We start from the raw sequence: 26,017 nt of genomic DNA on the forward strand, positions 1-26,017 counted from the left end.
TCCTAACCCCCCTGACGTTCCATGTGATAACATTCAATTGCGATCCTATTCCGCTAGCCATATGGATATGTTACAAAAAGACAAAGCCATGCTCTGCAGCGCTGCAGCATCTCATACCATGGGAAATACAATGTCGATCGCGGTGTACTCATTGCTCCAATTACTTGCACATAAGTTATACATACTACTATCTCTAAGCGGCGTATCTCTACCTTCCCCACAACAACCAACTCCCATTTGTCCCCCCATTCCACCCACCCCTCCCACTGAAGCAACCCCAACATGCCAGTATTATACACCCACCCCAATCCTTCTCCCAACAAATAACAGAGTGCTACTCCCACCATACTTATGTGGCAAGGTAGCCTTGGGTAATTCCCTCTAGGGGCCATATCTAGGTGGCTACACAACAACCCCTCGCCCTCAGAACATTTCGCAGCCAAGGCTGCAGCTCTTTTGGGCATGAAGGGGACCCGGCGGGCTGGATTCTAACACCTCAGGATACATTAATCAGTGGATATGCATACTTTCTATTGGGATTGCTCCCCAGCATTTATGATACAACTCACGGGTACAGCAGTCTGTTACCAGTTCTACAATAGCCAGAGGTGTCATCACTGGTCTTCTCCATCAACTCCTGCCATAGGTGACCGCCGAGGGTCTTCCTCTCCAGTTCCAGTTCTGTTCGAGTGTTTAAGATGCTTGAGGAAGTCTTCCACTTGCTGTGGTTTTGTGAAGAATCTTTGCTTGCCTTGATGTGTAACCCTCAACCGTGCCGGATACAGGAGGGCATAGTCAATTTGGGCCTTGCGCAGCTTTGTCTTGACATCAATAAATTTCCGTCTTTCCTCCTGGACCATAGGTGTGAAGTCAGGATAAATAGAGAAGGAGTTACGATCATATGATAGTGATTGCTCTCAATGCCATATCTCGGTCTCTGTAGTTTAGGAGTCTAGCAATGATGGGTCTCGGAGTGTCTCCTGGCTTGGGCCTGAGGCCCAGCGACCTGTGCGCACGTTCCACAATAAATAGGTTAGAAAAGTCTTCCGATCCAATCGCCGTTAGAAACATCTTTTCAACATAGTCCTCCATACGTCCTGTGTTGGTCGTTTCCGGAATGCCTAAAATGCAAATATTATTGCGTCTACTTCGCGCCTCTAAGTCCTCGTTCTTTGCTGCAATGACCCTCAACAGATTATCCATGCGAGAGAGCTGTGATGTGTGTCTGGCAGTCGCATCTTCCGAGTCCGATATACTCTGTTCCGTTTCTTTAATCCTCTCATCATGCACATCCATTTTGTGGGCTATGGCATCCATCCGTGACGACATCCTGTCGACTTTATCCGCAATCGTGGCAAACCCCTGGCGGACCTCTCGTAGGATGTCCTGTACCTCTGTGGGATGTCCTGAATTTTCTTCCTGTGACCCATTACCACCAATCTGATCCTGTGCCTCCTGCCCCGCAAGGGTATGCCTCTTGACAGCCTCAAAGTTAATTTTCGGCTGTTTCGCATCGGTCTTGCCCATAGTGCCCCCGGGCCAGTCGGCGCAACCACACTCTGGGACACTAGATTCACACCGAGGCACGTGTGTTGACTTTCGCTGTAGTGGGGACAATGGTGCTTCAAATAATGGAAGTGCGCAACAGGGCCTGACAAGCAACTTATAGACCTTCCTTTCTTTGATATTGTGATGGGTCCCCTGCGCTAATGCTTTGCTGTGAGTTTACCGATGATTTACTGTGTCTTCTTCTACATTTCATGCCAACCACAACGTGTCTCCTCGACCCCACTAACGTCCCGGAAGCCTCGTGTCTGAAAATGGGAAGCCGGGGTCTCGACTGTGTTAAATGTTAGCTCAGTCGTATATTGGTGTCTGTTCAGCCCCAATCATCTAGAAGCGCCTGCTGTTGAACAATTCCCTGATGCCAATTAGGCGATCGAGCGATCCTGCACTTGCTAGGGTGTCCTATAGACTGTTTCTCTGGGCACCGCTTAATGTGAATGAATGAATGAATGACGTGGGATTTATGGATGCGCGACTTAGCCCCATGGGCGTCAAGGCGCCTAGCTCAAAACTAACTGAGGACACCAAGTAGATAGAGCTTACTGATACGCTTTAATAAAGCACCAGGTTTTCAGATCTTTCCTAAAAAGTTCCAGTGAAGGTTGTGCTTTAATCTCGAGGGGAAGTGAGTTCCATAATTGGGGTGCCAAGATGGAAAAGGCCTTACTTCCCCATCTAACCTTCCTGGAGCGTGGAACTACCAGTTGGTTAAGCTCTGAGGAGCGTAGGCATCTCCTTGGAACATATCGAGTAAGCAGGGATCCAAGCGCATCCGCCGGGCCAGCCATGAGGGCACGGTATGTAAGACAAAGAAGTTTAAAAGATACTCTCGAGGTGATGGGGAGCCAATGAAGACTCTTCCTTGCCATGGTCGCTGAGGACAGCCAAGGCAGGGCCAAAACAAATCGCGCCGCCGCATTCTGTACTACCTGTAAGCGCTGCAAACAGCCCTTGTTGGCCCCGGCATACAATGAGTTACAATAATCAAGCCTTGAGCCAACAAGAGCGATCACAACCTGTTTGCGTGCCTGTGGGGAAAGATAGTGAAGGATTCTTTTCAGAGTCATAATGACACCCCAACAGGTGGCCACAGTCTTATTGACCTGGAATTCCATGGACAGCCGAGTGTCGAAAATGACGCCTAGATTCCTGGCAGATTTTGTGGGAATGGGGCAATTGCCTAAGGATGGAGGCCACCATTCACTTGACCATATGTCCTGGTCTTTGCCAAAGACCAGGACCTCTGTTTTGTCACCGTTCAACCTCAGAGAATTGAAGATCATCCACTCTGCAACAAGTTGCATGCAGGACCTAAAGTTAGAAGCGGTGACATTCACAGAGTGGGTCAGTGACACCATAATCTGCGTGTCATCAGCGTACGACACTACCTCCATCCCCTGAGATCTTACAAGTCTAGCAAGGGGGGCCACGTAGATATTAAACAGGGTCGGACTCAATGCCGACCCCTGTGGCACCCCACATTGCAAAGACTTAGCAGGGGAGAGGAGATTTCCAAGCATCACACGCTGCTCTCTTTGTTGTAGAAAAGAATTCAGGATAATACTGTCTTAAATACCTTTGAGACCCCAGTGGTATCAGAAATATTCAAGATTTCGCTTAGGATTTCCGCGAAATGTACGGGGGAATTAGTTGATAGTAATGTATGTATCTCTGCAGTCGTCCTTGCGACTTGTAGATCATACGTTTCTTTTGATGACGTGAGCCTTGTAGGCGTCTGAAGAAGCACTGTTTTCATTCTGCTTAAAGTGTCTATTCGAATAGAAGTAATTTTCAAACCGGGCCATGCCCTTGCCTCCCTGTCTGGAAAGGAGCTGGGGAGCAAAGAACGTCCACAGCACTTGACCTTCGCTGTCGTAGTGACGAGATAAGGAGTCCCGGGCATAAGACTGCAGCATCTGCGGTCTACAATAAGAATGTAACTCCCATTATAGAGTCTTTGAAAGAATGGTTCTATTTCAGTTGCAGGTGCGCCTTGCTGGTGACATGAAAGGTTGTATGAATTCCCTTCACAGGCTCCGTGCAAACTAATACCGTTACATAGAAGCGTGCCGCTTAGAATTCTCTAGGAGGGGTTATTCAGTTCTGTACCTGGAATTTAGGATGAGTGAGGAATGGTATCTCTTTCTCTGCTCTCGATATTCCAGGCTGCCTGCGAGGGCTACCCGGAAGCGCCGGTGCTGGGTCTCTCGGCTTTGAGATAGCAGCGCGTCTCTCAGCGCGTCAGGAAGGCGGGGCTGCTGCCTGCGGGGTCTGCTTCTGCTCTCGGCTTCGGCAAGTATGGCTGCTCCGTCTTGTCACCACGCGTGTGTTTGCATAGGGCAAGGTCGGCAATATTTATACCCTAAAGGTGCCGGGATTGACGTAAGGATGGACATAGGTACGTCAATAAAGATGTCATACGACTTGCTCGTTAGCACATTCTTTACTAAAGTTCTCTGTGAAATCAAAACAATGGCCGCACGGATTATCCAGGTTGTCATAGGTTTGATTTGTTATGAGAACGTCGTATGCCTTATCAGGGGCTGGAGGAATGTCGCTTGTCCAATTAGATCTCAAGCGTTATGACCTAATCAGATAACACGTTCCTGTGCCGTAGTGTGACTGCGTCAGATAACGGTATCTGCATCATGGGGGATTTCTTGCCTCATGGGCTGACTGTTAGTTGACTAGCTAGGTAGTTTAACCAGTTACCCCTGCCTCCCTTAACCTGGATGTTAAAGTGAGGGGAGACAGGGTATCGAACGCTGCTGTGAGGTCTAGGAGTACTAGCACGGTGGTTTGGCCCAGATCTACTTTGCGGCGTATGTTGTCCGCGACCTTAGTCAAAGCAGACTCCGTGCTGTAAAGCTTTCTAAAGCCATGTTGGGACCCATCCAAGAACATCGAGGCATCCAGGAAGTGAGAGAGATGACAGTTCAGGTGGTCTTCCAGCATCTTAGCAGGGGCCGGCAGAAGAGATATAGGCCTATAATTCTGCAGGATCCCTGGATCAAGAGTAGGCTTTTTAAGCAAAGGTTTCACAATGGCTTTCTTCCATGCCGTAGGAAAAATACCCTGTTCCATCGCTCCATTCATTATTTCCAGCATCGGAGGAAGAATAATGTCCCTACAGTCCTTTAGTACTTTAAGCGGGACCGGGTCCAAAGGAGAGGCAGACTTCATTCTATCCAGAAGAAGATTTAGTCCATTCATGGAGAGGGCAGGAAAGTGATTTAGAACTTGGGAAGAATCACCATCCCAAGATTCCAAATGTTTGACTCGAAAGGAGTCCTCTTCACTCAGGAAGCTCCTCTGAGATTGTAGAGCCAAGTAGATGTCCTCTATTTTTTTATAGAAGAAGTCTGAGATGTGGGCTGCGTTTTGTCATAGTGTCCGTGGCCTCCAAGTGGAATCCGTCTAGGGCAGCCTATTTGCCCCGCCAGACGGCTCCCAAATCGTAGTCTAGCTCCGTGTCCGTCAGGGTAGAGGCGGGGGGGGGGCGAGGGAGAGAGACGCGCAAGAGTTCAGGGGGCTCTCCAATTCTTTGTATGCCCAAAGCGGCCTCAGCATATATTTATGCCCCCCGCTTACCACCAACCCCCGACGTCTGCTTGTATCACTCCTTCCTCGCGGGCACGGGGGGCCGCAGATGTCGCGCCGTCCTCCGCGGGTTTTTACAGGCAAACCGTCCGGTCTGATGGAGGCTCCGGGCGTGCCTTTCTCCCGCTCGGAGACAATCCTCATGTGCGGCCTGGACCCCAGGTGTGCAGTCGCGGGCTAGCATAGGCTACCAGGCCGGCGCCCGCGTGTGCATGGCTCCGCAGGTCTCTCCCGGCATAATTTCAACAGCGCTTCTAGGGCGCAGTTCGCAGCCGATTTGTTCGAGTTTCGCCCTGCATCAACCGGAGGGGCAGGCAAGCCGAGTGGACTCCTCAAATGCCCCGAGGGTGTCAATAAATAGGATAATTAAAGGATTAAAGCCGCCGGACGGCGAGAGCCTCACACAAAGGCGGCCATTCGCAAGTGCGCCACCACGCCGCCCTGGAATTCCTTACGTGCCACCTGGACTGTGGCCGTAAAATCAGGGAAGAAGGAGAGCGTGTTCCCCTGCTGGTTAATGGTGCCCCTTTGTCGCGCGATTGTTAATACTGTATCGCGATCTCTGTAATTTAACAGTCTGGCAATTATCGGACTTGCCGGGGCTCCAGGAGGGAGACGCGCCGCCAAAGACCGATGTGCTAGCTCCACCGCGAACATGGGCAACAGGGACTCCGCTCCGCAGACATTGCGCAAAAGGGTCACGACGTAATCCTCGAGGCGGCCAACGTTGGTGGTTTCTGGTAGGCCCAAAATTCGCATGTTGTTGCTCCTCGAGCGCACCTCAATGTCCTCGTTTTTGGCCTGGATCACTGGTAGCAACTTCGCCATGTCTGATTGTTCCGTGGTCACTTGCTGCAGGCCATCTTCTGCATCCAAGATGTGTTGCTCTGCTTCCCCCAGTCGTGCAGCCTACTTATCTAGCTTAGAGGAAAAGTGGTCCATCCTCCCATTTAAAGCTTCTATTTTTCCATCAATAGCTTGGAGGCTAGCGTGGATGGCGGCTAACGATTTCTCCAGGGCCGTCGGCGCCGACGTTGCTGAGTCAAGTTCTGTATCAGAGGATGCCTGTTGCGAGGACCTACCACCTTTACGCTGTTCGAACATGAGCTTTGATTGGGTTTTTTCCGGCTTGCCCATGATGTCCCCTGTCAAATGCAGTCGTAGCAATCTGAGATGGGAAGACCAGCTCAAGCTGTGAATGGTGCAGCGACCCCACTGACCAATGTAGATTATGCACAGTACTGTCCTAAAATCTCCCCGCTGAGAATTCCACAATGGAGCGTCTGGGGTTACAGCGCTGTCTCAGTGGGCTCCAGAGGCGCTCCTCCCCGCTCCGAACGCCTCTGTCGCTAGCCCCCTCAAGTCCCAGCTCGGCCCACACAGGACGTAGGTCTGGAGCCCTAGGATCACCCGCCAGATATCCAGGTAAGTCTTGCAAAAACCGCTGCCTCCCTCTGCTGTACTCACAGGTGCAGGGCGCAGGGGCCGGTTCTCGCCGCATCGCAGCAGTTGGTGCCACACATCGTCCTCAGGGGCCCTTGGCGTTCCCAGCTGCGGAACCTACCGCCGCCTCTCCTCTGTCATCAGCGGTGACCTGGGGGCACAACGCCGCAGGTTATCAGCCGCCGGCCCTCGCTCACACCTCAGGATGCAACCGCGGCCTTGTCGCAGGCCGCAAATCCAGCCGCTCGCGTGAGACACGCCCCCGCAGTCTCCGCCGCGAGTTCTTCCGGGTGCTCCGATGTCCGGCACAGAAGGCCGGCGCTCACTCACAGTCTCTCCCGCCCTATCGCACCGCACCTCTGGGGCGACACCAGGCAGCTAGGGACTCCTCTTCCGCATATCAATCGCAGGATACACAATCCGGCAGTCTTCTCCGCAGTTAGGTCGCCACATGTAGGGCCGCCATTACCATGCGGTCCGCGATAGACAGCACAGGAGCCCCGCCGTTCAGGATTGCACGCCGACAGTAGCGACACCAAACGGGAGCCTGTTGTCACCCGCTGCTGATCCGCCGCTTTTGCACCCGGGATGGACGGGTTTAGGACAGGATTTTGTAGGATAGTTTTATGTGGCCGGCAGAGCTACACTAGTGTGTGGCCATTTTGCCAATCGCCAAGCCATGCCCCAAATACCCACTAAAACATGAATTAGTTCTTTATGTGTCTTTTCTGTCTGCAAGTAAAATACCCATAAATAACCTGCTAGGGAATACTAGGGAAAAGGGCCGTGAGCTACAGACTGGAACGCCCACTAAAGGACACAGAAATAGTTAAAACACAGAGGGTGGGACACACAGAAAAGGTGAGCATGAAAAAGAAATGCAAGAAAGAACAAGCATTTGCTAAGCACTACATCACTGATTGCAGATTTTCAAAACATATAAATAAAAGGCATTGTCATTTACAATGCCAACGGCTCAAACTAAACTCTTGCAAATGCCAGACCTATTGCATTGCAAATGCTTGTTCTTTTCTCCCTGTCCTTCTGTTCTTAGCCTCTCATCTCTCCCTCTTTTCTTCCTGTCTTCACTTGCGCATACTTTCTTCACCCTGGTCCTTTTTTACCTCCCTTCTCTCTCTCCTTCTATTCTCTTTTTCCCATCTCTCATCCTATTCTATCCTCTCGTCACCTTCTCAGACTCTTTATTCACTCCTTGGTCCTACACTACCTAGTTTTCCCTTTTGTATAGTTGTATCCATCCATTCCCCTTCTCTCCTCTAACATCGGATGCTGCAGACTCGGCACCCTGACAGGACATACAAGCCAAGCTAGCAAACTTATTGATTGTCATGTGTGAGACAGGCTGAGGGTGCAATGGATGGAGGGGGCTGGGAGCAGTGGTCGAAGTGGGGAAAAAAAAGTAGGGGAACTGTGGGCGGAGCATCAGGGGGCAGGAATAACCAGAGGATTGGATCAGTGGGTGGAGTCAGAGGTGTGGCTAGAAAGAGCAAAACGTACCAATTTTTAGTATGTTTGGTATTTCACTGACCAGTTACAGCTTATAACGTTAATTAATGCAAACAATAGATACACATTTATTTGAGGTTTAATATATGAGTTATTGACATTAAAATACATTTACAATGTGGGAATCATAAGCCATTTGTCTCCGAGCAATGCAGTTTATTTTATCAGCACTTCTCTTCCCTTTTTCAAACCATTTCTGAACATAAAATGTGGGTTTAAATTCTATGACAGGAGACCCCATGTTTTGGGGAGCACTGTTGATTTCATCATTCTGTGCCCCTTGGTCAATGCAAAATTGTAGTCCTACATTTTTTATGTGCTTCACTGAATATGTCATGAAGTAATCATTTAGATGCCTCTTAGTTTCCTGTTATTGTATCCAGACATAGCACTCAAAAGTGAATATATACATCTAAAACAACCCAGACATGTTGGTTTTGCAGATGCTTTAAACAGTATCAGATGAATGAGATACAACTATTATATTAGTAGTTTGTGTAATTACTACTCAATTTAGTTAGCAATGAGAATTGCAGAAGTATCAGCTCTGGAATTATGAGTGTAGGAATCTGGCTCTTTATATACTATACCAAAGTAAGGTATAGTGTGCACAGTGTCTAGTGGATCCCCAAAGGCTTACAGAGGTAAAAGTAGATAATACCTTATTCTCTATTTGTGGTAGTGTGGGTGAGCAGTAATGCTTCATCAAAGGGTAGTGGTGAGCATTTATTGTACACACACAGGCAAGAAATGATAGCACACACTCAAATAATGAACTCAGACCAATTGTTTGTATAAAACCACCTATTGTATTGTATTTTATTTTTAGAACCAAGCAGGACTTGGTAATGGTAAGTAAAATTGTACTTTCACAGACAGGGTGATAAGAATATGCAAGCTGAATGAATTTGACTTTGTTACGGGTTGGTACAATGCTTAAAAACAGCTGTACTTACTTTTGGATTACTTTGTGATTACTTTGTGATTACTTTGCAGGTTACTTTTTCTCCTCAGTATGATATGCCTATATATCACACTGGGACATTTACTAGACAAAGGTAAGTAAAACACTTTTACATTAAAAACACAGTTACGTAGGTTTACATACAAACACAACTCAACACAACTTTATCAGAGGAAAACAGTGTATGCAATCTTATGGAGGAAAATGTGGTTATTGGTTTGCAGGTAAGTAATCGGACTTGAGTGTTAAGTTTCAGGGGTTAGAACAAGTAATCCCCTAGGGTCAAGATGAACTCAAAAAGCACCCTCAGCGGCACTAGGGCAGCCGGATGCAGAGTTGTGACGCCCAATGTTAGCCTATGGGGCTCGGGGGGCCTTTGGTTGGTGGCTGCTCACGGGCAGGCTACTCGGTCTTGGGAGCCAAGCTCCTAGGTTACTGCACCCTTGGTGTGCTCACCCCATGTGGGGGAGTGGGCACAATCCCTAACTCTGATTGGAAAGTGCCTGCCTTCTGTAAGATGGCGGGCACTAAAGAGTGGGCTTCACCTCGCCTCCCCCACCTGAGGCGTGGGGTTGGCAGAGGTGGGCACTCCACCTAGGCTGTCCTAATTTTGCCCGCCTGTCTTCCCACCAAAAAGGAGGTGAGGCAGAAAGGGGGCCTGCTCCTGATAGCAGGAGAGGCTGTGGGTGGCATTGCAAAGGTGGCAAGGCCTTTGAAGCTTCCCTCCCACTGATGTCTCTTCCTGGCCTGGGGGAGTTGTGAACACCTCTGCCCAGGAATGGCTTTGCTTCCGGCCTCAGAGAGCGAAGGCTCCCACCCCAGGGGCCCAGAAACTTATCTTGTGGTGGCAGGCTGGGGTCTACCAGCAGCCACGGCCCGTGGAGGGAGTTACGGTGGGGCGGGGAGGGGGAGGGGCAGGGTGGAGGGTGCTACATACGGATTTCGTAGCGCACCTTGCATCGCAAAATGCGATGCACTGCGCGCTACGAAATTAGTTTTATGTATTAAATTGTTTACTTACCTGCAATTATCCATAGGCCGGTTTTTAGCACCCTCCACCCTGCCCCTCCCCACCTCCCTGCCCCACCGTAACTCCCTCCACGGGCCGCGGCTGTCTACCAGTCAGGGAACCCAGCAGAGGCTGGTTGTTTTCCAGGTGGCATCTCTAAGATGCCCTCTGAGTACAATGTAGAATATATCAGTGTACCTTTCTGCACTAAAACAATCATCAAAGGCTTTTTCTCTTTCTATGTGTGCTACACATATAGAAAGAGGAAAGATCAGGGAGAAATAAAGATATTTCTCCTTGTTGTGCCTCCCTTGGGGAGGCGTAAGATTTTGATGCATTCCCAGGTTACAACTCCTTGTAAATCTGGAAATGAGTCAAAAACCATGGATGTTGAGTGGGAATACAAACTGCAATTCCTTTCTTGTGCAGAGTAAGGCAAAGCAGTGATTTGCGCTGTTGCATTACTCCATAATTATGAAACCATTCCATATCATGCAAAGTGGCTTTGCGTCGCTTCATAAATATGACTTGCAGATTTGTGTCATGCATTTACCACGTGCCGCAAGGCGCTTGTAAATATGCCCATTAGTCTGGAGTGCGTGCAAATCATGCATTGCCGATCCCTCGTGAGGTGGACTACTACTGCTGGAACAAGGCCAATGGAGGCACCAATGGGTGAGGCGGACTGGCCTCAAGGGTTCTGTAACCTCAATGACAACGTCTCTGTTGATCTAGGGTGTGCTGCTTTGTAGGCCTGCCTGAAAGGCTGGAGGTGAACTTCAGAGTGGATTGTGGTGGACAGGGCTTAAAGGTTAACCCACAATGGCCACTGGTAGGGCCCACCTGCCGGTACTAAGAGACCAGGGCTTCATTGGTCTAGCGGGCCTTCTAAGGTCCAGTAGGGAAATGTGCTACTTCAGGATAGTGGTCTGGTGTACTGATCTTAAAGCCTGCTCCTGGTTCCACAGTTCCCAATTTAGTAGCACTGGCCACAGTGCCACATCCTCTCCCCCCTGAACAACCTTCTGCCCCACTGACAGAAACATGCACTGCCTTCAGCTACAACCCAATTGTGAGCTGTTATAAACACCTGGATGCGACTCACTTCAAATTATGCACTGCCTGGAAAAAAAAGAATTACATATTGGAAAAGGCAAACACTCATAGGCAATGGAAGATTATGTAAATCATGCGAAATATAAGCTGGAACAACATGGTTACCTTAATGTTTTAACACTCACTATTCATAAAGCAATGACTGTTTTTGCCTCATACATTGATGACATGAATAAAGGGCTCCTCCTGTACACAGGTGTGCCTTTGTTGCACTCGTGGACAGCAAGGAAGGGGTTAAGCAGGGCTCAGAAGATAAAGGGACTCTTCAGGAAAATCTGATCTGACTCACAGAAACCCACATGGGCTTCTCCACATTTGTGTCAGCCAGCAAGCTGTTCATACATCGACATTATGTATTCAAGTATCCTGTAAAGGATACATTTGGAACTGTCCTGCTTGGCTAATTCTCCTTCCCACAAAAAACTTGAGAGAGCTCTTGAGAGTAAAATGCAAAAATTATATTTTCATTTGGGAAAGTGAAGGATACATCCAACTTTTTTGAGGTGACACAATGGTATGTTAATGATGCTGAAAAGCATTGCTGAAACAGTTCACAAACCTAAGGGGTTCCAAAGGTAAGCCCCATTGGCTTTGCTAATGCTTGTTTAGATATCTCATTTGGTAAATGGGGCACTTTTATTTTGGTGACAGACAGGGCTGAACTGGGAACCCAATCCTGTCCTGGCAAAGAGGTCCCAAAGACAAGACCTATTGGCTTTGCCAATGCTTGTTTAGATATCTCATTTGCTAAATGGGGCACTTTTAATTTGGTGTCAGACAAGGCCGATCTGGGAACCTAAAGCAGCCTGGCACTTTGTCCATCCCCTGTACGGTGTGTTGCGAGCGATCGCAGTAAGCGAGCCTGACTACTACAAAGGGGACATGGGAAGAGGGTATTCTCTCCCAAAGAAAATTTGGAAAAAATTACATAAATGGTGCATTGTACAACACATTTTATTATACGTTCAATTGTATTGGCATTTAGAGCACAGTAAATGATGACCTTACAGTGCACCAGGATATGACAATCTTGTTGGGGCTCTTCAATGTTTCCCTCACTATAACCCTCCAACACTGCCCCTCATCTCTCCATAGCCCCTCTCACCCGTATTTCATTCGTTTTATAGCGCCTCTCATACAAGTGTTACATAGAAAAGGGGATCCCAGTTGCGTGTTAATAGTGGATAAAGTTAATAAAATTCCCGAAAACAATCCAAATCACACTAGTAGTACTATTAAGATGAGTGATGTTATTTATTCACATCCTCAACCATATACATATTATGTACACAATTACTAAATATAAGTACTAAAATGTTTGTGCCTAAAAAGAGGTGTGGAGAGAAGGAAAGGAAAAGGGGGTGGGGGGGTTCAGTGAATGGTGAGGATTGGGATAACGTGAAAAAGATTCAAAGAACAAATGTGGTCATACTGATCCAATTGCAAATTGACATCACATGGGTATCCTGTAATTACCATATACACATATATAGATAAAATCCTATCCCAATTATTATGACACAGTAACAATGATCTGTTGTACATGGGCAGGTCAGACAGGAGATAAGTCGACGTTTCGACCCCTGGTGGCTGTAGGTTGATTTGCACCTTACTGCTTGGTCTTCATCAGGACTGGTGGGTGAGGGGGACTCAAGGAGGGTGGGGGCCCCAAAATGCCACTGTAGGTGGTGTGACAACGTAGATAGAAATGGGTTGGGCCCTTAGTCTCACATCCAGAGAGCTACAGCCAGACGGTCTGTGTAATATGAAACTCAGTGTGCAAATCTCATTAATTAATTACTGTATTTAATTTCCGTGGCTAAAACCGTGCTTTAATCGCGGGTAACGCCAAAGCGGAGCGAAGGACTCCCAGGTCTTTGTCAGTCTCATACAAGTGTAGCATTGCGTGACAGGGAAGGAGCAGGAGAGCGCCATATTTTCAGAGATATGGCTCCCTCCACCGCTTTCCCTCAATACAGCTGCTGTGCGCCACACAGACATACCTGAGCGCCATAGCGCTAGGGTATGTGTGAGTGAGTCCAGCATAGCTTTTGTACAGGAAGGGTACCCTTCCTGTACAAAATACGATGCCCAGACACATGGAACATTTTTACCACTTTGTATGCGTGCTGCACAGTGCAGCACACATACAAAGTCGGAAAAGGAAAGAGAAATGAAAGCATTTCTCCTTACGTGCACCTATTTGAAAAAGTCACAGTTTTCTCACGCTCAATCCAATCTACTTTATATGGTAAATGATTTAGCGTGAGAAACCCTGGGTGGTTACTTGGGAACACCCATGTTCCACCCTTGGTACGCCCCCAGGGCGCTAAGTAATGTGAAGTCATGCGCTGCTTCGCATTACTTTTCTGTTATTTCTAGCGCTAAACAAGTTAAGCACTAGAAAGTAAATTGGGAACAAAGATTTTGTGCCGATTTGCATCACAATCTTCGGAAATCTCCCCCTTAGTGTGCTGGACAGCCCTGCTGGTTTTGTTACTGGGGGGAAATTATTTTGCAGTAACAAAACCAGTATTCCTCCCAATGCCCATTACGCCAGTCCAGCCTTGGTTCCTGTCCCTATCTGTTTTCACAGTCCGACCCTGGATGGGGTCCACAAGGGGCTCTGGTGCTCGGGTGTCACAGAACTGGACACCTCGGGCTGCTTTTATGTTATATCCTTAAAAAAGATAAACAGTATTTTAAAAAATACCACATCCCTGAACACAGACAGAGCAGCAGTACACAATTTATAAAATAAAATATGGAAATAAAGAAGTCATTAAACGTTTTCTACAGTTTTTTTTTAAAGACCCAAGGTTTGGGCAGTCTACCATAAATTTCACACTGGAGTCCTCTTCCTTTTCTTGTGGCGTTGTTGGTCTGGGTGAGCCTGAGAATAAACGGCTGACAAGGTCAAGGGCGGTGCTGCCAATGCATCCTGATGTGACAAATTGTATTGGTCACAGTGGGGGACAGGCAGTTAGCATCTTCAGTAAAGGAGATCTAAATCATTGCAGCCGCAGGGCCATCATAGGAAGCTGCTTTCTCGTGCTGCTTGATTGCTTCTACAGTCAAACACTTTTCACACACTGTTGCTGGGCAGGCCCCTTCCCGCAAATACAGAGGGGAAGGGGGAGGAGGTCCCACAACTGCAGAGGCCTTCCTCAATGTGAACCACACAGCAGGGTTCATAATATTTTTTCAAGTTCGGACCTTTCCTGCCATCCTGAGACGCATTTTAAAAATAAAGAAGTAGGGGAACGGACTTTGTTAAATGAAAAAAGTTGGGGTACGCCGTTACCTTCTCATCCCGCCCACTTCGACCACTGGCTGGGAGACAGCAGCAGCCTGACCCATTGATAGCTAGTCCCTACAGATATTGTGTAACAGGCTGAAAAGGTAGGGAGCAGGAGAGGTGATAAGGGCTGGAAGAGCGGGGAGCAGGAGAGGTACAAGGGCTATTGTTAACTTTTTTAGGGAATTTTTAAATTAGCAATGTAGGTCTTGGGACACAGTTCGGTAAATGCGTTCCGAGGCTACTGCAAGGTGGTATACAGTTATTTTAAATCCCCCTCCCCCTAGTAAAATATAAAAATTAAATCTGCCTGTGCGATTGTTAACCAGTTAGGGAGATCAAGTGGAGCTAAACTGTAGACAGTGACACTTACCTATTATTACTGGTCCCTGGAGACCCTTGATTTTTACGGTAGGCGAATCCCAGCTTAAAGAAGCAATATATCAGCTTGATATAGTGGAAGAGGTGCTGGTGGGGAGAGACGAGCCTGGGGGTCTGAGGCAGCAGTACGCACCTGGAGGCTGAAGGGGGTTGCTGTCCTCTAGCGCGGTCAAATTTCGGTGCCCGCTGCTCTAGGGTTGACGCATGTGTAGGCACGGAGCACTAAATGATATATTTTAATATCTAGTGTAATACTTGTGCATGGATGAAAGTGAAATTGACTTCCTGGAATCTGTTGTACAAATCCTTATATTGTGCAGTGCAGTAAATAAGATATGATACCTGTTTTAGAGAACGCATCCAGTTATGGCTCCCGGCTAGCCTGATGAGTTCGCACTACCTTTACAGCTCAACAGCGAGCTCTCATGTGATGCATAGCTATTGGAAAGCCGTTTAAGATGCTGCACGGCCTTCTCTCTGCAGAGATGCATGAACTTCCCATCTCCCAAGCGGGTGAAATATGTCATTATAAACGATCCAAATCCGATCTCATCACTCAAGCTTCAGCTGTAACGCGGGCCTATACGTTAAAAACTGTCCACCTGGGCCTTACCTGGTGAACTGTACGAGTTCACAAGTCCAGTCCTTCCCCCTACTACTGCCCTACACCAGACAGCAACCACCTGGACTAGCTGCTAGCGGTAATGGCATGACGGTGCTTCAGGACGGAGTGCCCCCTCAGCTCTCCCCTATTATGCAGCCCGTCCGTCTGGAGTGTAAAATGGCTGCCACTAACTGCCAACTCACATGCATGGGAAGCAGTCAGATCATCATCGAGCCTGCGCAGACGGTCACTTGACTCTTTGGCTACCCATCTGTCACACCCTTTCCCAACTCTTCACAGGGTGGGTCCCACCACGCACTGTGACGAGTTGGGAAGGGGTGGGGTGACACCATGACAAGCTCTCCTCCACTCTCTGATTGACGTGGAGAGTTAGAGATCCCGGGATTGTAATTAAAAAACTCGGGACTAACTTAATCTCCACGCCATCAGGGGGTGGAGACAGGGCCTGCCAGCTATGTCTTTGCTGAGCTGATGACATCACAGCCTTCAGGGCTGTGAGATTGTCGGCCCAGCAAACACATAGCAGGCTTCTTTGGGCCCGGCCCCCTGGGAGCAAAGCATTCAGTCACCTGACATGACAGCGTAGCTGCGGTGGTATTGGTGAGTGGAGCACACTGCAGTCTCAGAGACAGTGCCCCATGTTCTTCTTTGGAATTTATTTAATCAAATTAAATGAGATCTAATCTCTCTTGAGAAATGTAAAATTGTACCTGAGGCGGAGCCCCTATGCCCTCAAAGAGAAACCGCCACTGTCTCCTACTAAAGAGAAGAAAAACAATTACTAATATCCCCAAAACCTCATCAAATCACCACTAGGACTCATCAAATTCCTCTTCTAGAATATCCCCTACCTGCACACTCTGACTCATCCCGAACCTCTTTTAATACGACAAACTCCCAAACAACTCTTTCCAAGCTCCTGCCTCCTCTATCAATCCTTCATCCTATTCATTCAACTCTCTGACTCACCCTAAACGTCTTACTACTATGAACTCCCAAATAATGCTTTCTAAACTCTTCCCTCCTGTATCCATCCTCATCGTATTCATCCAACTAACAGAATCACATCTACCACTTCCACCACTCCCAACAACAATTTCTATTTCCCCCCTACTAATCCACCATTAATCTACCTTTGGGTTCAAGAAAAGTGTGCTACTCGCTGAAAAGCTTGTCAATGTCTCGTAAGTGGTAGTAAGAGCTATATAAATGCAATTACAATTGTAATTATATGGCCTAAATTGAGCAGGGCAATACATAAATTATCACATCTGATAATTACAGACACCAGACAGTGCATGCCAATAATGAAATATCTCCTAGATTTACAAGAAGGAACTGAGATTTGGGGAGTGTCCCAGTTCCTGGAAGCAATTTTGATCTTTCACATAATGAAGGAAACCAATGACATCAGTATGCTTGAAGGGGAAAATGATGCACATCGACTAATCAATTAGATAATTATCCTTGCTATCTAGTCTGCTGACAGCCAGAACTCTTTGTTATGGTCTAGCTTGCTAGCGCATCTGTTGCCAGACAATTATGAAAGCACACTAGAGATGGGCTTTGGCTCCACCCACATTTTGAGAGCCAGGAGTACATGTTTTGATTAGGCAGAAGTTGTGTGCGTACGCACATAAAGTGCGTGCTCTGCACACATCTATGATCATTTCGTTTGTTTATTTAGGTGCTTGAGCTTAACCTTTCAGGGGAACACCCTGAACTCTGTAAGGCAATTAAAGTGTCTTGGATAACGAGTTAATTTATGGTGTTTTCTTTCCTGTGGCAGAAGCACAGATGGGAGGGGACAGTCATTAACCTACATGGATGTTTGGGTCTGGCTTCACAGTGCAACTGTCACTAAACCTTTTACCATACAACAATATTCTACAGTTCTCTCCTTCTGCACAAATACATCGGCATTTATCTGCTATTTCCTTGTGATGCTTGACATTACCATACAACATTCCTTTAAAGCAATGCCTATTTCTTGTATTTGTTTCTTTTCTGGGTGCAACTCTTCCTTAACGTTCCTGTGCCCTTTCTTGTTCTGCCAAGTGTGTGTATTGCTTTCATGAGCTGTACCCTAAGAAACAGTCTGACCCTCATTAGGAATGCCATGGAAATTCCGATATAGCCAATAACAACATATACTGTCTCCATTGAAATTATACCGTTTTTTTACACAGAGATGACAACTGCTGAAAGCAGTTAAAATGTCTGTGTTCAATTCTGAGAAAAAATGAGGAATTACCACAGGAATGTGACTCAAAATTACTGATTCCACTAGTAATTTCTCATTTCTTAGTGGCCCCTTAGGGTACAAATCGTAATTTACTGGATTTACTATTATCCGTGGCATCAGTACCCCAAGGTTGAGAAAAATCTGGCGTATTTTTCAAACTCTATATATTTGTGGTGTTAATGATACGAGCTCTGATAGTGAGCTATGTCTGCCTATAGCAAGGTGTAACAAAATATGTATGATATATATATGTAACCTAACAAAACAATTAACAATAATCATAGGAAATAGTTGCCTACTTAGCAATGTTATTTGGTTCAGTAACTACAGTTCCTATTGACCTATAAAACTTATTGTTGCTTAATTTACTTTTCATCCCTAGAGACATGTGCTGTCAATAATGGTGGCTGCGACCGTACATGCAAGGATACAGCTACTGGAGTTCGTTGTAGTTGCCCGGTCGGATTTACCCTACAGCTGGATGGTAAAACCTGCAAAGGTCAGCTTCTGCTTGATTTTTCATGCACAATACATTAAGGCATATTTATTACTCCAGTTAAAGTCACTGATATGAAATCAGCCCAATGCTGCAAATTACTTTTTAATTAGGTTTCATAAATATATATTTTGTGAACTGGTGGTGGTGATGGCTGTAATACCAATGGATTAAACAAGCCTTGTAAAACAATCTTCTGAAGTGCAAGTGAATCCTTTTCTTGCGGTCATAATAATTGCGGATCTCGATTCCCATGCTGCATCACTGCACGGATCGTGAGCACGCAGTCAAAAGGAATCATTTGGTGGTAATATATATATATATATATATATTTATATTTTTAGATGAAAGTCAGGAGTGGTTGGTATATATATATATCTATATATATATATATATATATGTATTCACTGAAAAAACCATAGGTTATAGACCATATATAGTTAGGAATTAGCATTTAAAAAACCTTATTTTACTCACACAAAACCATTGAAATTCCATATATAGTTAGTTGCACTATCTATATATCGCGCACCCGCAATCCACTGCTGATCATGTCACATATTACATCATTCATGACATGGTCAGTGACATCACTGATGACATCACTGATGACATCTCAAATGACATCACTGATGACATCACTGATGACATCATCCAGTGACTGTGTGTTTCTGTAAAGTTTAAATATGTTTTACATATTGAAGAATGAGTAGATGTAGAAGTGTCTGGATGAAGGATTTAGTAGGTGCGTGACTGACTGTATGAGTGACTGATTAAATGTGTCTCACTGAGTGCATGGGTTAGTGACTAAACTGTCTTAATTTGTGCATCATTATATCTGTTGTTCTGTAAACTGCTGCATGTGTTGATCAGTAGCTATATGAGTAACTATATGGGTTATTGATTGATTGTCCAAGTATTTGTATGGGAGACTGAGTGTGTGTCTGGGTGGTTGGGAGGTGTATGACTCTCTGCATAGATGTGTGAGCAGTTGATTGACTAGATGTATGGGTTCAAAAGTGCATGTGGAAACAGCTGTATGGGCGGTTGACTGTGTGCATGAGTGTATTGGTGAGTGAATGGATATCTCAGTGCTACATGTCAAAGTAAGTACATATGTAAAACACAGTACATGTGAGAGTTGACATATATAAATAACTGTGCATAAGAGCCAGTGAATGTGTGAGTGGCTGTATGGATCATTGTGAACTTGTATCCAGGATTGTATAAGTGAGTAAATATGTTTTAGTATATGTTTGAATAAGTAAGGTGTGTATAACTGTATAGTTGAGGAAATGGAGGTGTGATTGATTCTTTGCATGACTGACTAAGTGTCTGAGTAACTCCATGGATGAGTGACAGTCTATGAGTGTCTGTTTACACTGAGTGTATCTAAGGTTATATTAGAGTCTGAAGAGGTTCATCGTATTATCACATGAATGATGTCATCAGTGATGTGATCAGTAATGTCAAATGAGATGTCATCAGTGATGTCATTTGAGATGTCATCAGTGATGTCATCAGTGATGTCATTTGAGATGTCATCAGTGATGTCATCAGTGATGTCATTTGAGATGTCATCAGTGATGTCATCAGTGATGTCACTGACCATGTCATGAATGATGTAATATGTGACATGATCAGCAGTGGATTGCGGGTGCGCGATATATAGTTAGTGCAACTAACTATATATGGAATTTCAATGGTTTTGTGTGAGTAAAATAAGGTTTTTTAAATGCTAATTCCTAACTATATATGGTCTATATCCTATGGTTTTTTCAGTGAATTTTCAAGGTTTTGTAAATGCTAATTCCTAACTATATATGGTCTATAACCTATGGTTTTTTCAGTGAATTTCAATGGTTTTTTAATAGCAAATATCATAAGCTGTCGAATGTCAAGTACGTGGTAAGTGAAAACATTTTCGTGTTTATGCACACTGATCTGCTTTGAATGGTGCCCCCCCCCCCTCATTTCTATTAGGAGTACTCTCTCTTTGCAGATAGTGAAAGGTAGTTAACGCAGGCCTTTGCCCCCGTTGTAATCCGTCGTGCCTGCTTCTCTCTCCATTTGATTGATTGTTATCCAAGTATTTACTGTTTTAGAATTAGTTCTCTTTGGTTCATTCTCTATTTACAAACAAACACAGAGTCGCAATACTCTGTTTAGTCTTTGCAGATAACGAAAAATCGTGTAAAAAAAAAGAAAAGGAATCGAGCAAAATCAGTAGGCCACTAATGGGATCTCTTTTTGACCTTGCTAAAATAGAAACATTAGGAACAACCCCTCATGACAAATACAAAACTAGTGAGATGAACTGAACTCCACACAATGATGGCTGCAAAACAGCTCGGCTCCGCCACCCACCCCGCCCAAAATAACGATAAAGAGCGGCTGCCATGATTGGTTGCGGAATGGCCACGACGGAATCTACGAAATGGTGCTGCTCTCATGCTAACCCCAGCTTCAGTCTGAAACATCCAGAAACACTGTAGACTACCAATTCGATCAGTTCCGGTAGCGCCCCAATGTAACCCGGTAGAGAAGAACTAGCCCTCCCCTCTTTGACTGATGGTTCTTGTTGCCTGTCCCTTCTGTTGTCATTTAACAGAACTATTTAGCCTGCTGAAAGGGGTTGTGTTCCGACCGCTGGTTGGTGGAGACATTTTGACTATATTCTGGACCTGCGTTGTCGCGTAATGCGTCATATGACGCGCCGCGTTAGCGCATCCGGAAGTCATCCGGGGCGCGCAGCGCGTAACGTAAGCATAACAAGTCATGTGACTTGTTAATAAAACTTTTCATTGGTTCATTTTACTTTTCTTATTGTAATGATGAAAGGCTTGGTCATATGACCTAAAAATTACGCTTTTCATTACTTCCGAACATTATTTTTTCTTAAATATATGTTATAATGTTCCAGGCTAATGTACTTTCCCGGAAATTTTACAACTGTCCTGCAAGTAAAATATATTCTTTTTTCGAGAAAAAGAGCGTTTCTTCGTCCCATGACGGAGCCGTTGAGCAAAAGAGGGTCGACCTGCTGTCTTAGTCGCCGATACGCCTGAATATGAGATTCTTATCGATCACTTTATGTTGCAGGAATAGAAAACACAACAGCCCTTGACCATTTATCTTTACTGCGTTCCTTCGTATTATACCTTTTACCCTTCATGTAATTGGTCTGCTTTATTTCACTTGCCTTTTAATGATTCTAAAACAGTCACTATTATTAAAAACTTTACCAATGTATATACTACTACCATGTTTTCTTTTAAAAACCTTTATTGTGAAAATTTCATTATACAAATACGAGCCTATAACCACGTGGGCCTGCCACGGAGCAAACTGTAATCGTATATGATGAATAGACATTTACACTGTAGAGGAACGTAACGGGCGGGCCATTAGGTTGCAAGAACTAAGGTGTCTAACAGTTACGGAATCGGTGGACGTACATTTTATAATTAAAATACGACAGGGCCAGTTACAATAAAATTATCTAGATATACATTTGCGGGCAAGTACCATGGGTGACGTTAATTCGAACTTTCAACAGTACAGTAATCAATAACACATCAGAACTTAATATCAATAGGGATGTCGAAATATTCAATCAATTCTCGTCCCCGCCCGCCATGTGCTTCAAAACTGCATACGTATCTCGTGATTTCAAGGTTCTGCAACCAGTACACAACAAGGAGTTACGAGTCCCATTTATTCCGGCGCCATTTTGGGCGAGGACGGGCAGGTCCAGGATATAGTCAAAATGTCTCTACCAACCATCGACTATGATCATGTTCATATGCTGTATTTATTAGAGTAACACTCATCTGTCCACATGAAATTAATTTGCCACAATCTAAACATGTCATTTTAATCTTTCCAAAGTTCTTCTAAATATTTGGGACCGTTTCCCTTGCCTCTGAAGCTCTCAGTGCCACTTCTTTGATGAATGTACTAGCAGGTCAGGGGTTCTCCTCCAAATCTCTCTTTTATGCAGCACTATAATTAATTGGTGCCACCTCTCCATATGACGATGCATGGTATAGTTACCACAACTATATTTTTTTTCGGTTCCTCTGGAGAGTTCATCGTGGCAGATGAAGCGTGTAACGTACCGGGCATTTACCTTTTTTTGCATGTACAGGAAAGGAAAAAAAAATCGAGCGTCCGAGTTCTAAGGTGTCCCAGGGCCATTTTAGTGGACCAGGCCCAAATCCAAAGAACAGGCCGCCATTTTGAGAGTCCTCTTGCAGCCGCCTGTCGCTGTAGCATCAAGAGCAGCCGAAACTCAGCTGAATGGCAACTGAAACGGTAAAGGGGCGCCCCACTACAGCAGACGAGCCTCCACCTAGGAAGGCCCATTCACGCCGGCTCCCCCCCCCTTCGGGCACCCCACGCCGTTATTCGGAGCAGTATTGTAGGATGGCCACACCAGTGCGGCAACTTGCTAGACATCACCTCGGTGGTAACCGAATCTCAACGCCTTGTGGTGTCTTCTATTCAGAAAACATTGTTATGCTGCCTTCGACCTATTCGCCGCAAGTGCGCACACAACTCAACTGCATAGCTTGCTAGACACCACCTCGGTGCCATCCGGATCTTGGAATGTCAGCGCCTTTTGGTGTCTTCTCTTCAGAAAATATTGTTGCGCTGCCTTTGGCCCCATTCGCACATCAGTCCGCTACTGACGCCATCTCACAGGCTAATGGGGCGCCCCACGCCGACTTTCAGCATTGTAGAATGACCACACCAGTACAGCAACTTGCTAGACATCACCTCGGTGCCATCCGGATCTCGACGCCCCACTGCAGATGAAGTGCCTCTCAACTATGAAATCACCACGGTGACATCCGGATCTTGGCGCGTTGTGCTGCCTTCGGCCTATTCGCACATCGGTCCGCTACTGACGCCATCTCACAGGCTAATGGGGCGACCCACGCCGAGTTTCAGCATTGTAGGATGACCACACTAGTACAGCAACTTGCTAGACATCACCTCGGTGCCATCCGAATCTTGGCATCTCAACGCCTAGTGGTATCTTCCATACAAAAAATATTGTTACGCTGCCTTTGGCCCCATTCGCACATCAGTCCGCAACTTAGACATCACCTCGGTGCCATCCGGATCTTGGCATCTCAGCGCCTTGTGGTGTCAGTCAGAAAATATTGTTGCGCTGCCTTTGGCCCCATTCGCACATCAGTCCGCTACTGACACCATCTCACAGGCCAACAGGGCGCCCCACGCCGACTTTTACCATTGTACGATGGCCACACCAGTGCCACAACTTGCTAGACACCACCTCGGTGCCATCCGGATCTTGGCATCTCAGCGCCTTGTGGTGTCTTCAAATCAGAAAATATTGTTGCGCTGCCTTTGGCCCCATTCGCACATCGGTCCGCTACTGACGCCATCTCACAGGCCAACGGGGCGCCCCACGCCGACTTTCAACATTGTAGGATGGCCACAGAAGTGCGACAACTTACTAGACACCACCTCGGTGCCATCCGGATCTTGGCGCGTTGTGCTGCCTTCGGCCTATTCGCACATCGGTCCGCTACTGACGCAAACTCACAGGCCAACGGGGCGCCCCACGCCGACTTTCAGCATTGTAGGATGGCCACACCAGTACACCTTACTAGACACCACCTCGGTGCCATCCGGATCTTGACGCGTAGTGAAGCTGCAGCAGCTGCAAATAAGCTTCAGACAGTGTTACAACCGCTGCTCAGAACTCTCAACTATGACACCACCTCGGTGCCATCCGGATCTTGGCATCTCAGCGCCTTGTGGTGTCAGTCAGAAACTATTGTTGCGCTGCCTTTGGCCCCATTCGCACATCGGTCCGCTACTGACGCAAACTCACAGGCCAACGGGGCGCCCCACGCCGACTTTCAGCATTGTAGGATGGCCACACCAGTGCGGCAACTTGCTACACACCACCTCGGTGCCATCCGGATCTTGGCATCTCAGCGCCTAGTGGTGTCTTCTATTCCAAAAATATTGTTGCACTGCCTTCGGCCCCATTCACACATCGGTCCGCTACTGACGCCATCTCACAGGCCAATGGGGCGCCCCACGCCGACTTTCAGCATTGTAGGATGGCCACACCAGTGCGGCAACTTACTAGACACCACCTCGGTGCCATCCGGATCTTGGCGCGTTGTGCTGCCTTCGGCCTATTTGCACATCGGTCCGCTACTGACGCAAACTCACAGGCCAACGGGGCGCCCCACGCCGACTTTCAGCATTGTTGGATGGCCACACCAGTGCGGCAACTTACTAGACACCACCTCGGTGCCATCCGGATCTTGGCGCGTTGTGCTGCCTTCGGCCTATTCGCACATCGGTCCGCTACTGACGCGAACTCACAGGCCAACGGGGCGCCCCACGCCGACTTTCAGCATTGTAGGATGGCCACACCAGTGCTGCAACTTGCTGGACACCACCTCGGTGCCATCCGGATCTTGGGGCGTTGTATTGCCTTCGGCCTATTCGCACATCGGTCCGCTACTGACGCCGCCTCACGTGCCAACGTATTTTCTCCGCATTTTATACCCTATGCCGCATAACAGGTCATGTGACTTGTTTATAAAACTTTTCATTGGTTCATTTTACTTTTGGTTTCCTAATGATGGAAGGCTTGATCATATGACCTAAAAACAACACTTTTCATTGGATGAAAACTTTTTTTTTTCCCCAAACGATGAAAGCCCCACCTTGTTTCTGGATGTTTCAGACTGAAGCTGGCGTCAGCATGAGAGCACCACCATCTCGTAGCTCCGTCGTGGTCATTCCGCGAGCAATCATGGCAGCCGCTCCCCACCAGAAGCCTGCAGGAGTCGGGGCCCCCAAAACGTTTGATGAATTCTCAAGGCGGAGGGGACGCTTTCGAGAATGGGGTCCAAGACCTAGCAGACAAGCGTCCGATTTCCAAGGTGTCCCAGGGCCATTTCAGTGGACCAGGCCCAAAAAGGAAAGAGCCTGCCGCCATTTTGAGAGTCCTGTGACAGCCGCCTATCGCTGCACCGCAAGAGTGGGCGCAACTCAGCTGAATTGCGGCTTTTGACACAGTGGACCAAAAACGGACGGAATGGCAACTGAAACGGTAAAGGGGCGCCCCACTACAACAGATGACACTCCACCTGGAGAGGCCCGTTCACGCCGCCTCCCCCGGGGCGCCCCACGCCGTTATTCGGAGCAGCATTGTAGGATACCAAAACCAGTGCGGCAACTTACTGGACATCACCTTGGTGCCATCGTTCTGCTGCCTTGGAACTATTCGCACAACAGTTTGCTACTGATGACCCACCCCCCACGACGCCCCACGCCGTTATTTGCTGGGTGGCAACTTACTAGACATCACTTTCGTGTCATCTAGATTTCGGCGCGTTCTGCTGCCTTGGAACTATTCGCACAACAGTTTGCTACTGATGACCCACCCCCCGCGACGCCCCACGCCGGAAATCTGGACGTTGTGCTGCGTTGGGACTATTCGCACAGCCGACCGCTACTTCGTTGTTTTTCCCTAAAAATGTTTATATGTTATTACTATTTTTGTTTTCTTGTATATATTTATAAATTATTAAAGTTTTATAATCTTACTACTTTGTCGGAGTGCTATATATTTTTAATGTGACACATAATTGTAAAAACTTTGATGTACAAAGAGTCATCCCTAGAATCTTCCGCTTCACGCTCGGTCCCCTCCCCAATCACAATACAGGATGGTTTTCAGATAATA

The 26,017-nt window shown here is 46.8% G+C and overlaps 1 protein-coding gene across 4 annotated transcripts in view; it reads left to right on the plus strand.

Moving 5' to 3' along the window:
• Positions 1 to 26,017, plus strand: part of SCUBE1 (signal peptide, CUB domain and EGF like domain containing 1) — a 2,199,864-nt gene that overhangs the window by 1,039,741 nt on the left and 1,134,106 nt on the right. For all 4 annotated transcript variants that reach the window (XM_078673869.1, XM_078673871.1, XM_078673868.1 and 1 more), the window contains one exon: positions 18,157 to 18,273. In XM_078673869.1, coding sequence (XP_078529995.1) covers positions 18,157 to 18,273 — 117 coding nt within the window. The remainder of the gene's footprint in view (positions 1 to 18,156; positions 18,274 to 26,017) is intronic.

The sequence above is a fragment of the Lissotriton helveticus genome, chromosome 1_1 (assembly GCF_964261635.1).
Source record: "Lissotriton helveticus chromosome 1_1, aLisHel1.1, whole genome shotgun sequence".
NCBI lineage: Eukaryota > Metazoa > Chordata > Amphibia > Caudata > Salamandridae > Lissotriton > Lissotriton helveticus.